We start from the raw sequence: 17,200 nt of genomic DNA on the forward strand, positions 1-17,200 counted from the left end.
TCATGCAGCCAAACCGGTTGTCAAAAGTGTCGCTTATCAGCGTGTTGAGCTGCATGCCTCTTCAGCTGCAAGCTGTAAGTGGCGCGGGAGGCAGACTGTATATGTTGGATCATTCATGTAACTATAACTGCTCAGACACAAAAGGAAGATATTTGAATGACTCGTGTTCCCAAAATAAAAGACAAAATGCTGCAACAGAAAATACACCACAGGGGGAAAAACTTCCCTCAAGGTTTTTGTCTGAGTTGATGTAGAGGACTTGATGTAAAATTCTTAAACCGTATTCAACCCCTCTTTCAGATAATCCACATAAAGTAAGATCCTTCTGGCCTTGTGAACCCTCCACATGCTTCAGTAAACAAAACAAGCACTGACCATGAAAGAAATAGTTTATTAGCAGTTAAACGGACTGGTGTCTCTTTGCAGAAATAAACTAACTGAAAAGAGCTCATAATGTATTAACGACACATCACATGAAATATTAAAAAGCACTATTGTGTATTTAATGCAGCAGTTTCCAGTGTTACATTGTGCTGCTGTTATATTGGATCAATCTCCATTTCCTTTAACCATGACAATAAATAAACATCATGACATTACAGTTGAACAGATGTTAAATATGTTTTACATGAGCCTCTAATCTAGCAGTGTTATACAGAGTGGTAGTGTTGTAGAACTCAAAATCCGTCTTGGTGTCAAGACTGCTTTCTGAAGGTCTCGGAATCGAAAGCATTTTTACTCGGTCTTGTCTCGGTCTCAGACTGGGCGGACTCCAGATTTTAAATCAAAACCAGTCAAGACCAGACCACCACTGACAGGCTATTTTTTATCAAGTCATCACTGTGATTAGAAGAAAAACGGCCTCTTTCTAAAAGAACATAATTAGATTTTTATCCCTGGTAATTGTTGCAACCTTTGCTGTGCTACAGTCTAAGTAAGGGGAAGCCTGCTGCAAACAAGTTGATGATTTTTCATTGATATTTATGGTCTTGTCTCGATCTAGGTCTCGCCCTTCCTTGGTCTTGGTTTTGACTCAGTCTCGACCCCTCTTGTCTTGGTCTCAGAGCACTCCAGTCTCGGGTATGTCCTGGTCTCGGTTGGTGTGGTCTTGACTACAACACTACAGAGTGGTGCAGCTAAAATGTGTTCAGTGGAAGGTGAGCTGTACTGTAACAACATCACTGTGCAGCTGAGTTAGCTTAGAGCTAGTTATGTCTGCACGTTTAAGATTTATTATAAATACCAAGACTTTCATTTAAAATAATGAACTGTATATTATGTTTTTCTATCATGTGCACTCCTCTGTTTTCATCACATACTTCATTTGGAAATTGTTGCAGAACTGATGTGTACCCGGATAGCTTGATTATAGCACCAGCCGGGTCCTCAGGCATTTTCCCATCGAGTGACACAGAGTTGTGTTTTGATGCTGATGATTAAAAGGTATTTGTGTTAAACCAGAGAATAAAGCCTTTGCTGTTTGATAAGTTTTTCTTGTCTGGTTATCAAACACAAGTGTCTGTTTAAAAAGTGGTTAGAGAAATAGTTGGCTAATAACTGCTACGTTTATCATAATGACTGGAGACAGGGTTAGGAGCTCAGCCAGCCGGAATCTGTTCCAAACAAAATCTACATACCAGCAACTCTTCATCGCTAACTTATTTTCACATTTTGTCATCATGTTTGCATCATCTGTACAAAAAAGGGGGTGTAAATAATTAAATGTTGAGGTTTTCTGCAAGGCCACTGTAGACCATTTGCAAGACTTACTGGTTATTGACATTTTGGTGAGGTTGCAAGAGAACAGGCAGAGACATCACATGTTACCTAGTGAGCTATAAGGTCTGTAGAGTGAATAAAGTGTGGCCTCAGATATAAAGAAAAGTCTATGTGAAGATGCAAAAAGAAGCTAATTAATCTGATATGAATCAGGCTAATACACGTCGTTTAGCGTTTGACTATTTTCAACGATTGCAAGATATTTCAAAATGCTGTTTCATGAAAGCCTTTCAGGGTTGAGTTCTCTTTATATCAATGTTCTCTTCACTCAAAAACAAACATTTTAAAGTTGTTTACATGTCTGTTCTTGCAGACAGACCTGACAATGCACTATATTTTTACAAATCTGCATAATGATGGAGTTATTTCAGCATCCTTTTATCCCATATTTCGCTTCTGGATAAAAAACTAAATCTTTGTATCTTGGTTTCATGTTGTAGTTATCCAGTTTACAGACAGCTAGCATCAGGTGAAACTGTCACGCTCAGGTGTTCTGCAGCTGAAACAGAAAGCCACTAATCGCTGTCCATCCAATAAAACATTGCCTAACCTTGCTAACAGATCAAGAACAAGTGAACCCATGCACAGTTTCTGGAGGAGGAGCTTCATTTATCGAGGCTGTGTTCACCTTCAGGTGCTTCTTTTCACCTAATCCTGGTTTGTCTGGAAATGCAAATAATCTATATTTGCGTTAAACCAACACAAACACATTCAAATGTTCCTGCAGTCATATTCCTGATTAGGATGAGCATTAATTAGCAAAGACTGAGATGTAGAAATACTGGTATGTTGATTTTGTTTCTCTCCTATACAGTCCTGCTAGCTGTTTCCTCTTTCCTTTAGCTAGCAAAATGACCCCACTGCTAGTAGCTTCATGTTAAGAGTACTGACCTGATACTGGAGAGCTGTCGTTTAGCTCTTGACCTTGATGTGTTTTATCCTTCTATTGTGTGTGTGTGTGTGTGTGTGTGTGTGTGTGTGTGTGTGTGTGTGTGTGTGTGTTTGTGAGTGCGTGTGCGTGTGTGTGTGTGTTGTTGTGTGTTGTTCTGGGGTTCTGTCAGAGGGTCTGGTTCTGTCCTTGGCGTTGGTGTGTGTGTTGGTGCGGGTTGTTAAAGTGGTAGGGCTCGTGGCGGTAGTGGCTGTGGCAGATGACGGGATGCTCGATGCCCTCGCTCTGCAGCTCCTCCTGTTTGTGAACTCCCTCGAGCCTCACCACCAGCTCTCTGATGAAGGGCTGAGGAAGAGGAGAAACACAAGAGTCACAGGGATGTATGAGGTGAGTCTTTCAAACAGCTTTTACATCTTTCAGTAAAATCTTATCAAATATATTACAGACCATTTATACTATTCCTTTACTTATTATTATTTGTATCTAAACTTCAGAAGCTGATGGATCATTATTTGTAATTATTGTCATTAATTACATTATCTAATATAAAATGTAATTATCTGTTTGATTTTTTTTTTCAGTTTCTTGCTTCTGTCACATGTTTTGTGCCATTTGAAGTCCAAACTAAACAATAAATCTGATTGGTTGAAAAATACCAATGATTTGGGATGTGATTTCTCATGGAGGAGTTGGTGGTGGGTCCTGAGGCTAGACGAGTTAAGAACCATTGCTTCACAGATTGACAGGGGCTAGTCCAGATGGGTTGGCCAGAAATGGCAAAGGCGTCCCTTTTAATCTGATTGGCCACCACTGACGCCAAATCAGGATCCTGAACTGTGATTGGCTATGTCCATTGTCAGAGGTGGGACTTGTATTAAAATGAACTATTGGGCAGTGTTCAGCAGTCTGCTTTTTGTTTTCTTCAGTGTTCGTAGTTTAAGTAGATATGATAAGGAAAATTAGTTTGGAGACGCCCCCGGAGGTTGTCATATTGTTCAGAATTATATGCGACTTTCAGAGATGCCCAGTAGATGTCGCACTTCAGCACCAGTCTCTCAGACCAAAACAAAGCCGTCCCCTTCAGCATACCGTTTCCCCTCCTCCCACATCCCACCATGTTCGTAGCAGCCTAGTGCAGACATTTGTAAAACTGATATTTTTTTTTTATACTTCAACAAAATAAGTATTTTCTAGGGTTTGGAAATTCTCTTGGTTCGTCTTGAACTGTACTTTTGCGACAAAACTCTACCATTATGCCTGTTCTTACAGCGTCCCTTATCCCCCACTTTACAGGGACGGGTTCATGTTTAAACCTCTAAATATAAACAAACTAAAGGAAGCACCATCCCATGAAGTATGAACACAGAGCCATTATAAACAACAAGCCCAGAGAGAGGTATGTACATTCTTTTTTTAGAAAGGCATTACTCACCAATTTATTTAGTTAGGATATATTTTCAATGTTTATGATGTAGCATATTGTACCTTAGAGCTTTTAGAATACATACATTATACATAAAGCATATCCCCACATGTTATGGGAAATGAATGAAGCAGAAAGACAAAACAAAAAAAAATCAGCTGGGTTGTATTTCTACAATCATGTTGCAAGGTGAAATAATTGAAGTACCCTCCACACAGACCTTATCTGACCTTTAAACAAACAACAATCAGGAGTAAAGTCTGTAAGGGCATTTTGACTTAACTAATCTTTGTAACAGGAGTAGCTGAGAGCAGAGGTTTGAAACATCCTGTCTTTTAATCAATGACTTCCTGACTGTCATTTTGATACCCTATCACCTGCTGGCTTCCTACGATGTGATTACATTTGAAGAATTTGCATTCCTATTGGTATAGTGATCTGCTGTTGTTTGATGTGTTGATACTGAGGTGTGGTTTCTGTATTTAAAAGGCAGTACGAGCCTGACTGTCTTCACAGAACTACTGTAATGTCTTCTCTCTTTTCTGCGTGTAGTTAAAAGGTTTTTGACTCATGACAACATGTTTGTACTTCTTCAGAGAACTAGAAATTGTCATATTTTTGGAAGAAATTTCTCTCATAAGTAGAAATAATATTTGCATTAAATGTTGTTTTAGTCATTCTCCAGCTCTTTTTGTTGGCCAATCAAGTGTTTCCATAAATTGAGAAAGACCTCAGAGAGCAGAGGGGTCCTCGAGTTCCCACTGTGGCGACGGTCTGCTGTTGTTTTTGTAAATGTGCTGCTGTTAAGTTTCTGCTAGAAATATTTGACTTCAGTAATTGTGCCAAAAAACAAGACAGCAGACACTCTGAATGCCAGACATCATATTGTGTAACACTGTGAGTCTGACCTTCTAAGAAAAAAAAATGTGTAGTAACAATAGAAGAAGAAGTTGCAAAAACAACCAGCTCAACTCTTTAATAAATAATGACAGCCTCTGAGCTTGTGCTGTAGCCTGAAATCATGGGTTGTACTTTTCCTTTTACACAAACTAATGAGTTGTTTAAGTTAATTCCGGTCTTGGCTGTGGCTGTTCATGTTCACACTATTTCACAAAAAATAAAGATTTATTTGTAACAGGAGAGCTGCTGAAGTCTGGACTCTGGCAGCATCAGTAGGTATGATTTCTTAGAAACCCAACGCAGTTAGCTGTAAGAAGCTTTAAAAAAAAAAAAATTCAAATCTCTCTGGAAATAATGCATACAAGCTTTCTTTTTTTTTAAATCTTGCAAAAATATATTCTGATATAAAATAAGGCGGCAGCTGCTTTGCATTGACAAAGTGAGAGTCTTACAAGGTCATTGTCTTTAAGTACAACAACAGCTGTCAAGCACTTAAACCGTACCAAACAAAAAGAAAAAACAGCAAGATTACATTTTTGCATTTGAATTATGCATTTTGGAAAAACTTCCTGAAATGTTCGTGGGGAGCTGCATGAGTGAACACCCTTAGTCAGGCTAAGCTGATGTGTAAACAAGCAGGACATATTCAGGAAAATTCACCACGAGTGAGCCAGCAGGTGTATGTCATTCTATTCAGCTATACAAACCTGTAATGAAAATGTTTTTCCTTAGTATCATTGCTGCCTGCAGTTCGACATATTCAGGGTATCAACAGAAGAGCGGAGAAGATCATACATGCGAACAGAAAACATCATGGAGCAGTTTCATTCTGTACAGGCTATGCCCGTGTATTAGAGTGTGTTAGAGCCATTTATACATAAGTGTAGTATATATTTTGTGTGCTTCAGTGTTAAGTAGCTCAGGCCAGTGCTGCATGATTAATAGAAGGGAATTAAGGATCCAGTCAACTCTGGCTGCTGATTGGTTGAAGCTCACAGCATGCTGCCAGTACTGGCTTGACTGTTTTATGGGAAGCTGTGGAGCTAAGGTAGCACACTGGTCTTTACATTTTGTTTGATTGTACTTTTGTATATTTTTTGGTATCCGTAAAAAACAGGAGAAAACTTTCAGTCAAGAATTGAAACGTAGAACTTGGACTGGAGTTTTTTATGCAGCACGCGTCAGCCGTATGTTTCCAGCTCTGCAGTTTGTGTGCGGATTTTTTGGAAATAAGACAGAGCCACACTAACACCCGTGTGGCCTTTTGCGAGATATAAACACCATCACCACCCCCCTTCTGTTTGCTCGTCCTCACTGACGGTGAATCTTTCTGAGTATTTCCTGCTGCATTCACAGATCAGCTCAACCCGAAACATTTGAAAAAGTCTGGGTTAAGTCAGAGAGAAAAATGTAGCTGTTAGCGGTCACACATGCAGCTCATGTGGAAGATTTCAGTGGCAGACTGTCCATGGGTAAAAAGAGCTAAGGACTTTCTACTCAACATATTAATTTTTTTTTTAAATGGAACAAAACACACTTGATATCAGAGTCTAATGAACGTGAAGAGTGAGTAAGAAAAGCAGCAGCCACTCTGACTCTCCCTGCTCTTTTGCCTGTGTTTGCATCTCTGAGCAGACCACAGCGAGGACGACGTCTCAGTCCAGAAAGACTCTTTGTTCCAGCTCCCAACAATGTGGAGAGACATGCAGGAGAGCACAGAGAGACATTGTTGTGGTGTGGGGAGTGATTCTGGGACGAGATGTCAGAAGATTTAACAACACTTTAGCTGCACGTGACCTGTGTGTGTGTGTGTGTGTGTGTGTGTGTGTGTGTGTGTGTGTGTGCATATGTGTGTGTGTGTGTGTGTGTGTGTGTGTGTGTGTGTGTGTGTGTGTGTTTATTTGTATGTGCATTCAGGTTTACATGTATATTTGCATGCTTAGAGTGTGCACCATAGGCCTAACCTCAGGTTGGAAACTTAACATGAGTTTAAACATACCTCTGTGTTGTTTCTGCACTTTTGAAGAAGCTCCTGTTAGAAAAAGAGGAATATGTTGTAACAAACAGGCCAACATAGTTATACAATCTTTTTTAAATATTCTTTCATAAATTTGAAAGTATTCAAACCTAAAAAAAAAATATTTTTATCTCACATAGTAATAAGAATTGCACAACAATGTGTAGTCTCCCAAAAACGTCAATTTAAAGTCTTTATATGTGATTTTTCACACTTAAATATAATATAAATCAAATATATCCTCTGAAAATAACTCTGTGAGTCATGACTGTCTACAATGGGTGTAACACCCGAGTCCCACTGTCTGTGATGTTTTCAGAGTTTTCAGAGTCCTATCTTCAGTTTGTTTACATCGCCAGGACAGCCGGCTGACTCCTCCCCTCGTGTATAAAAGTTGTTTAATTGAGGGACTAGAGAAAAGAAGAATAACATAATGTACTCACTGCTTAACTGTGTTTCTAGATCACGCTCATTTCAGGTAAATTTACATGCAGTGTGAAGATACGAGCATAATAAAGATCGCTAGCATTAGCATGCTAACACAAAAATGCAGCGCAAGTTGTTTTGGTTTCATGCTGGTGCTCAAGGGCGACATCTGCTGGATCAAAAAAATTGCATATAAAGCTAATATATTTACAATTTACTGAACTAAATTGTAAATCTGCAACGACTGACTACAAAATCTTTAATGATGCTGCACAATTTAGAAATACATCTCCATAAAATCCCTTTTCCTATAGGCTCCTAAGAGGTGCTTCCTCTAATCAGTATGATCCTGCAGGTCATGTCACCTGTAACTTCTTGACTCGCTCCTCGTCATCAGGCAGATCAATCAAACCGTCTATGTTCACCTCTTCGGGCATATCAGCTTCCTGAAATACACACATAAAGACACACACAATGAATACACACACGAGTCATCATACACACACACACACACACACACACACACACACACACACACACACACACACACACACACACACACACACTGAACACACATTTATCACCTGGTACAACTTTTGAAACTCTTGAGTCCCAGCCTGTGTATAAGTCTTAAAACAGTGGTTCTCAAGTGGTGGATCGGGACCCAAAAGTGGGCCTCGGAGCCGTTTTCAGCGGGTCGTGAATATATGCCTTGGAAAATAATTGTGTCAAAGAGACTATTAAGCACTTTTCAAGTCATGATTGTATTGTTCATTTTTGTTTGTTCTGTCACATGCTGTGTACTGTCTGTGGCCCAAATTGCACCATTTTTTATTAAATAAATCTGATTGGCTAAAAATATCAGCAACTTGGGATTCGTCATGAAGCATTTGGTGGTGGTTCGAGCAGTTGAGATTATAGGCAGGACGCACACAGAGTAACGTAGTGTGTAAATAATATTAACATTTGGTTGAGCTTTGATTTCAAGTATTTCAAGCCCAGCAACCTGCAAACATAACTTTTTTTAAACAATTACTTGATTAAGAATATAAGAAGTTGAAATATATTTTTCGCATTTACATTTCTACCTGCTGACTTAACAAAGATTTTTGAATCTATAAAGGATGTTAACATTAATATTTAGATTTTTCTGTGACGATTAAATCTATCAGTATAAGCAGATTTCAGACCTGTGTTAAATAGATGACAGTACGAAAATGAACAGAAATGATGTAAAGTTTGTTAATTCCAAAGTGTTCCCTTCTTCTCCTCACCTCTTTTTCAGACATTTGCCTGCTTGATTCTATTTCTCTCTGTTTCCGTGATTTATTTCCTTTGCTACCTGTTTTCTGATTTTTTTGTTTGTTTTTTTGTTTGTTTTTTAAATAAAGGTTTAAGATGTTAACACTGCATGATTTTTGAATATTCTCATTTTCTAAAATTGAGAAAAAAAAAGACTAAAACCTAAGTTTTACCATTGAGTTTTCATTTGAGCCATGCTCAGAATAAAAAAGACCTCGGCTGCATTCCAATTCTCATATTTCTATAATATTTAGTGTGCCAGAAAAGATTTTATTTGTTCCAATGATACATTAATTCCTTTTACAGGACGCCAAAGATACCAGGATGTTGCACAACAGCCCGTCTTATTTTTGCATTATGCAGGCCAGCTTTCCCCTTCAGCAGAAAATACCTCAAACGTACAGCTGCAGACAGATGTGCAACAGACTGAGAGGAATGTAAGAGCAGCGGGGTCAACGTTCGGGGACCAGGGTAAGGATGAAGTATCTCCCAATTGTATACATTCTGTATTTAGAGTACATGATTTATTAGTGCAGCTGCACAAAGTCATTAACTAGAGATTTGAAAAAAAAGTCTGGCATATTTGTGAGGCTGTTCCTGGGCAAAATCTTGTCTCAAGATGGAAGTGATCATCATCAAGTTAAATTCACTCACCCAATTGATTTGTGTACCAAATTAAACAGCAATCCGTCTGATAAATGTTGTGATATTTTGAGCAAACATACAGTATATATAAGTAAACTAAATAGTATACATCCTATGGTCACTATGGATACCTACACCACATCCTGAGCCCATAAAGCATTGACTAAGGGTTGTTGAAAAAAACTGCAGTTCCTTGAGTGTCCACTAGAGACCAAAAGCTCCAAAAGAAAATCCCCATTAGGGCCCCTCATATAGACTCTATATAAACATAGATGCAGTCTCAGTGGCGTCACCTATTGGTTTCTGAAGCGGACTTTTGAAGCCCATCGGTGGCATCCACCATATTGCAAATCCTGTCTCAAACTTAGTTTTTGTCAACATGGTAACAGGTGAAGAGGTTGAGCTGAGGAGGGTCTTAAAGCCTCCTGACAAACGCCTGTCAGTCGGATCAGCCACGCCCCTTATAAAGAACTCATATCATTCATGAAATCCTCCAATGGTATCAAAAATAAATGGGACTCTTATGTAAGTCCACTATATAAGACCCTGCTTCTCATTTGGTTTATTAGCTCAGTAAACATTTTCCTGAGGACTTTATACTCTTAATCACAAACCTTCAATTCAGCACCAGGGTCATTTGTACATTTTGGTCACATTTAGAGTAAACATAATTAATCAGGGTTTGCTTATGTGCTTGGTTGACAATCTCCTTTTTTTAAAGATATTTTGTGGGCCACTTTTGTCTTTGTTGGATTGGACAGCTGAAGACTTAAAAAACAAGTCCACAACCCAGTGGGTGATGTCCCATTGGTTATATCCACGTCTTATTCAGAGCAGTTTATGTTTTGAACCACAGCTACTGAACTAACTGACAGAAAGAGTTCTCACATTTAATTCCTGCAAACGTTGACATCTTTGTGGAGATGAAAAATAACAAAAATATTTCTACTTGAGGATATAACATCAGTTGTGACCTTTAATAACCTGCATCTTGAGAGTCTGTATTCAGCCTGTGCACGTTTCATGTTCATCATTTGGAGGCAGAAAAGGAACAATGTTCATGAAACACTGCAACAGTGGCTTACTCTGGTTGAACAAACAGCCTTTGTACCAGCTAAATGAAGGGAGAGACCCATCGGCACATCCACACCATGCACGAACGCACAAGACTGCACTGCTCGGAGATGCCTGTGTAATTAATCAGACCCTGACATAAACAGGTCACCAAGCTTCTTTATTTGCACACACTTCATCTTATACAGACAGGTTATTCTCACTTTAGAAACAGACTTGACTATTACACTAAATAACGCCTGTCTGTGGAGCTTTACGTCCATCTTTGGACCAACACTTTGTCATTTATGTAAACTTTAAACTTCTGTCACCAAAGTCTAAAGGCTTTTCTTCTTCTGTGCTTTTGTCCCCCTCACCAAACTTAAAGGTGCACTATGGAGTTTTGGTAGAGAAATTTGAAAGTTTGAGAAATGTACAGATTCTGTGGTATATGTTCAGAACTCTATACACAATCTGTCCTCAGAGGAAAATGTGCTCCCTGTAACACTGTTTGGAGATAAAATGCTACAAGAGAATCTTATGGTGGTTAGCCCTCAACTCTCCTGGTAGCTTTTTAAGCTCCAAACAGTGTCCAGGGACCCAATTTTCCTTTGAATAAAGTTTGTGTATTCAGTTCAGAAAATATAGCATCGAATTGTTTCACTTCTCCAATTTTTAAAGCAAATTGGTACCTCTGTTTGCTGATTTTGTACTGTACATAGTAGTGTTTTACACAAACTCTCCTTTCTTTAAGCATTCCAATGTATCAGTCACTATAAAAATGTAAAAACAGGCTGTATCTGCAGCATGCTTTCAATCTCCTAGATAACAAACATTACAAATAACTAAGTAATAATAAATCTTTGTGTTGATAGACTTGTTTGCTTTTATAACTCATAAATAGGCATGAATATTATTTCAGACTCTTTCATAACCAGCTAAATCCTCCTCACAGGAGCTTCAACTGAGTATCTGACGTTTCAAACTCACAGAATTATATTTGGTCATTTTCACCTAAAGACGACTTTTTGTGTGACTGGCATCACTTTGTTGACGCATGTTATCATGAGGGTCCATATTACGACAACAAATCAAATCCTGCACTCCTCTCCTCTCCTCCTCTTGAGACACCCTACCCTCCAGATGTGATGTGTTTACCTCTTGGGAGCTACAACAGCACTTTCCCTCCTCAGTAATCATCCATCCCCTCTTCCCTTTTCTCATCACTCACCCTTGTCCCACACTGCCCATGTAAGGCAGAAAACCCCAAAGACAGACCAGGATCTGGAAGAGAGGGGGACAGCTGTGGACCCCTGGGTGCTTGGCCTTCTAAGGAGAGCAGACCTCTGCTCTAGAAAATATCACATTCTTGATCACATAATACAAATTTTATTATCTTAATATCTGTATTCTATTAATAGATGCTGCATCCTCAGGCCGTTTAAAGTTTTTTTAAAAAGGCTATTGTCTTACTTTGTCAGGACTTTAAAACATTCATCTCTGGGTGTTTGGACTGACCTGACCCTGGTACAGCCGGTCCAGACTCTCGTCGATCCACTTCTCCACGTCCAGCCGCTTTTGCAGCTCCTTCCGGTTGTACTTCACGGTGACTCGTGCATGTCTCTTAGGGATGTTACCCCTTTGACCCAGAGACAATTCTGGGTCACAGTCTGATGATGTCTGAACCTCCTCGTTGTCTTCCTCGAGCGTCGTCGCCCCGGTCCGGTCTGCAGCCATTTTTAGTCTTGACTGGTCTGACTTGTTCCGCGTCTTTTTACGCAGAGAGAGAGAGAGAGAGAGAGAGAGAGAGAGAGAGAGAGAGAGAGAGAGAGACGGGGTCCTTCCTAGGCTGTGTACACGGGGGTAGTGCTCGTTCCTTTCGAAAATAAATAAACATCACCATCCTCCAATAACAGCTTCAAACTTGACGCATGGAGCTTCGGGGGTAAAACATTGAGATAAATAAAAACATCCCGCAGCGAATATATTATTTTAATGACAAACTTAAAAAAGATGCAAAACTAGATGATTTCTTCAGATATCAACTCAATATCTGAAGGGTCATTTCTAAAAACATTTAAACCTAAGTTTCTCGTATTTCTATTTTTCGCATTTTTTATGGTTTCTTATTATTTTGGTATTCTTCATTCTCATTAGGGTATTTGATAAAAACGTATAATTATCATTAACACTAAGATTTAATTCTGACAACGTTTTTAACTTATTTTAAGAGGCGTGTTTTTATGGTGTTTAGATTTTTCTGATATCTTGATTTTGACAACTAAACATTTTATATTCAGAAACAACATTATCCCTGTCACTCTGACAAAGTTCACTAGTTTGAGAAAGTTTCTCTCTTTGTTTTGTGTTTTTCTTTAGATATTTAGTTTGATTACTTTTCTTTTTACTTTGGGTAACTTACTTATTACCAAAAAAAGTTAAGGTTCTTTTTTGAGAAACTAAGTCCTTATTTTAACCATGTTAGTCCTTAAAGATAGTCTGTAAAGATACAAAAGAAATGTGTTCTGTTAGATGTTCTTAATTTATTTTCAGACACTCCCTCATTTGTTACTCCATAGTTTGAGAAACAGAATCATTATATCTACAGAGTCTATATCAATAGTTACAGATTTTCTTTAAATCAAATAGAAACAAGGAAGTTACAGAAGAATAAAAACTGGAAGGTTTATGTGCCATTTTCTGCATTTAACTAGAAGTCAAGCAAAAATAAAATGATTGTGCTGCTCCAAATATGGAAACATAAGACAGACTGAGGTTAGACAGGAAACAGAGGATAATTCAAAGGGTGTGTCTGCTGATGGTTCCATTTGATCTGTCCGACTGCTGATGTTACAGCCACAAACTGTTTAAGACAAACCATCAACAGTCCCACATTCTCCTCACATCACGTAAACAGCTTTAGTCCTGTAGAAACAGTTTGAGAAAACTTAATCTCTGCTGGTGGAAAACTCTTCTTTAGGAGATCCCTGATTTTTTATTTTACTAAGGTCCAGAGCAAAAGTTCTGGGAATCAAGTTTCTGTCTCTGATCTTTTTTTTAATCTCTTTTGTTTTATTATCAAGCACTGGTGGAATAAAAGTATTTGCCTGAACTATGATCCTAAATCCTACCTTGTCATCTTTGAAACAGTTTTGCCAGGCTGGAAGAAAAAGTTTCTTGGTTTTCTTCAAGTAAACCTTTTTTAAATTGAAAATAAGTTAAATAAGTTAAAAAAAAATATTAAGCTAAAGAAGGTGATCAAAATCGCTGACCAGGTGGATTTTTTTGTTGTAATACTACTTTCAGCCATAAGAGGCTGCTGTGAACCAAAACTGAATCATCCCAGCAGAGCATCACAGTAGGCCTACAGCTGAAAGCCTTTAAGACTCTATTATCTAGAAAAATAGCAGAGGTTATTAGTCCAAAACCTTGACAACAACTCAGAGTTCAGACCAGGAGGCAGAGCTGCAGTCTTACACACTTCTCTGCACCTCCCTTAGATCTGTCTCCCAGTCACTACAGCTGTAATTCTGAAACTAACTGTAGTTATACTATAGGTACTGTGTCTTTCCCCCGGCCCAGACCCATTTTTATAAGTCATCCGAACGTAGAAAAAAAAGGCGTAAATCGTCGAAATCTCATTAGAATCAAAACTACGAATACAATTTTGCTAAAAGATCAGAAGATTCACTGCGGACTTTTGAACATTAGGTCCTTAGCATCCAAGTCTCTTTTAGTGAATGATCTGATATCAGATCAGCATATTGATTTACTTTTTTTGACTGAAACCTGGCTGTGTCAAGATGAATATGTTAGTTTGAATGAATCCACTCCTCCCAGTCATTTTAGTACTCATGTACCTCGAGACACTGAGTTTCTATCTGAATTTGCAGAATTTTTATCAGATTTAGTCCTTAGCAGTGATAGAATAATTGTTGTAGGTGACTTCAATATCCATGTGGATGTTGATAATGATAGCCTTAGCACAGCTTTCATGTCACTGTTAGACTCTATTGGTTTCACCCAGGGTGTAAATGAACCTACTCATCGTTTCAACCATACCCTGGATCTTGTTTTAGCTTATGGCATTGAAATCCATAACCTTACAGTTTTTCTAGAAAATCCTCTTCTGTCAGACCATTTCCTTATTACTTTCGATTTTGTCCTACCAGAATTATCTCTGCTTAATAAAAATGTGCTCTCTAGAAGTTTATCTGATAGTGCTGTAGCTAGATTTAAGGAAGCTATTTCAGCTGCTTTTGATTCAGTACCGTGTTTCAACCCAGTAGGAAACTCTTATGATAGCTTTAGTCCCTCTCAGCTAGATCAGATTGTTGATAGTGCAGTGGATTTGCTGAGAGTTACTTTTGATTCGATTGCTCCCCTGGAACGGAGGGTTGTCAAGCGGCGGAGAAGAGCTCTATGGTTCAACTCAGAAATCCGTACTCTAAAACAATCATCGCAGAATTTTGAAAGAATATGGCGCTCGACCAAAACGGTAGAATCCCGTTTATTCTGGCAGGATAGTCATAGAAAATATATGAAGGCTCTACGTTACGCTCAAGCTGCCTACTACTCCTCTCTAATCGAGGAAAACAAAGGCAATTCTAGATACCTTTTCAGCACTGTAGCCAGGCTGACAGAGAGTCATGGCTCCATTGAGCCTTGTATTCCTTTAGCCCTCAGCAGTAATGATTTCCTGAGCTTTTTCAACAACAAAATTCTAGACATCAGAGACAAAATTAGTAATCTCCTGCCCTTACCTGGTGCAGATACGACTGATACGGCAGGGACAGTTCCAGGACCAGATGTTAGTTTAGACTGTTTTTCTCCAATCGACCTTTCAGAGCTATATTCCATTTTTTTTGCGTCGAAGCCGTCAACCTGTCTTTTAGACCCAATCCCAACCAAGCTGTTTAAGGAAGTCTTTCCCTTAGTTAGCAACTCCATATTAGATATGATCAATTTGTCTTTACTGGCAGGCTATGTACCACAGGCATTTAAAGTAGCGGTAATCAAACCTCTACTTAAAAAGCCTACTCTAGATTCAGGAACTCTATCTAATTATAGGCCTATATCCAACCTTCCCTTTATCTCGAAGATCCTGAAGAAAGTGGTAGCTAATCAGCTGTGTGACTTCCTCCATGACAACAGTTTATTTGAGGAGTTTCAGTCAGGATTTAGAGTCCACCATAGCACTGAGACTGCACTAGTTAAAGTTACAAACGATTCACTTCTAGCTTCAGACAGGGGACTTCTCTCTGTGCTCGTCTTGTTAGATCTTAGTGCTGCTTTTGACACCATTTACCATCAGATCCTATTATACAGACTAGAACATTTACTTGGAATTACAGGGACTGCTTTAAGTTGGTTTGAATCCTACTTATCAGACCGATCTCAGTTTGTACATGTTAATGATGAGTCCTATATGCACACCGAAGTTTGCCATGGAGTCCCACAAGGTTCAGTGCTTGGACCAATTCTTTTTACATTATATATGCTTCCTCTGGGAAATATTATGAAAAAACACTCCATACAGTTTCATTGTTATGCAGATGATACTCAGCTTTATGTATCAATGAAGCCTGATGGCACCAGTCAGTTATGTCAGCTAGAAACGTGCCTTAAGGACGTTAGGACCTGGATGACCAAAACATTTTTGCTACTTAACTCAGACAAGACTAAAGTTATTGTGCTAGGCCCTAAAAACCTCAGAGAGACTTTTTCTAGTGATTTGACTGTCCTTAATGAAATCAGCATGGCATCTAGCACCACTGTTAGGAATCTAGGAGTTCTATTTGATCAAGATATGTCCTTTAGCTCTCACATTAGGCAAATTTCAAGAACAGCCTATTTTCACCTTAGTAATATATCCAAGATCAGGAATATCCTGTTGCAAAATGATGCAGAAAAAACAGTTCATTCATTTGTTACCTCCAGATTGGATTATTGTAACTCTCTTTTGTCAGGGTGCTCTGGTAAGTCTCTAAAGACTCTTCAACTAGTCCAGAACGCTGCAGCTCGTGTACTGACTAGAACTCGGAAAAGGGACCACATTACTCCTGTGTTGGCTTCTCTGCACTGGCTCCCTATACAGTCTAGAATAGAATTCAAGATCCTTCTTCTCACTTACAAAGCTCTAAATGGCCAGGCACCATCTTATCTTAAGGAGCTACTAGTGCCGTACTGCCCCTCGAGAACATTACGGTCCCAGAATGCAGGCCTGCTAGTGGTACCTACAGTCTCTAAGTGTACTATGGGAGGTAAAGCCTTCAGTTATCGGGCTCCTCTCCTCTGGAATCGTCTTCCAGCCGGGGGCCGGGAAGCAGACACAGTCTGTATTTTTAAGAATAGACTTAAAACTTTCCTTTTTGATAAATCTTATAGTTAGGGCTGGTGCTGGTGTAGACCAGCTCTTAGTTATGCTGCTATAGGCTTAGACTACCGGGGGAACTGGCACCTTGAGCTCCTCTCTCTCTCTCTCTGTCTCTCTCTGTGCATTTACAGTACATCATATTACTGCATGTATCTATCTGTAAATCTCAGTCACTAACCACCTACTTTCCTGGGAGCTCTTGAGCTCTCTTAGGCTCCTCGAGATCGTTGGTTGATGGCCTGCCAGAACAACCCCCACCCCCTCCCCACCGGATCGTTGGTTGACGGCCTGCCAGAACAGCCCCCCCCTCACACACACACCCCCTCCCCACCAGATTGTTGATGAACGGTCTGCCTCCCCCCACCCCCCACCCCCTTGCTCCCTATCCCT

At 39.3% G+C, this 17,200-nt stretch overlaps 1 protein-coding gene across 1 annotated transcript; it reads right to left on the reverse strand.

Moving 5' to 3' along the window:
- Positions 1 to 371: 371 nt before the first annotated feature.
- Positions 372 to 12,197, reverse strand: ppp1r14aa (protein phosphatase 1, regulatory (inhibitor) subunit 14Aa). Its single transcript, XM_020629297.3, has 4 exons — positions 11,953 to 12,197; positions 7,800 to 7,880; positions 6,991 to 7,023; positions 372 to 3,013 (listed from the first exon to the last, which is right to left on the reverse strand). Exons 1-4 carry the CDS (start codon positions 12,169 to 12,171, stop codon positions 2,837 to 2,839), a joined length of 510 nt encoding a protein of 169 aa, XP_020484953.1. The 5' UTR covers positions 12,172 to 12,197; the 3' UTR covers positions 372 to 2,836.
- Between the last annotated feature and the right edge of the window lie 5,003 nt (positions 12,198 to 17,200).

The sequence above is a fragment of the Labrus bergylta genome, chromosome 14, assembly GCF_963930695.1.
Source record: "Labrus bergylta chromosome 14, fLabBer1.1, whole genome shotgun sequence".
Classification (NCBI taxonomy): domain Eukaryota; kingdom Metazoa; phylum Chordata; class Actinopteri; order Labriformes; family Labridae; genus Labrus; species Labrus bergylta.

What these genes read in the sequence shown, in the direction of transcription:
- ppp1r14aa (XM_020629297.3), bottom strand. Translation starts at nt 12,171, where the DNA reads ATGGCTGCAGACCGGACCGGGGCGACGACGCTCGAGGAAGACAACGAG. An exon ending in AGCGAGTCAAGAAGTTACAG is followed by an intron (nt 7,024 to 7,799) that starts GTGACATGACCT and finishes TTTTTCTAACAG; the next exon opens with GAGCTTCTTCAAAAGTGCAG. An exon ending in AGTGCAGAAACAACACAGAG is followed by an intron (nt 3,014 to 6,990) that starts GTATGTTTAAAC and finishes CCTCTTCCTCAG; the next exon opens with CCCTTCATCAGAGAGCTGGT.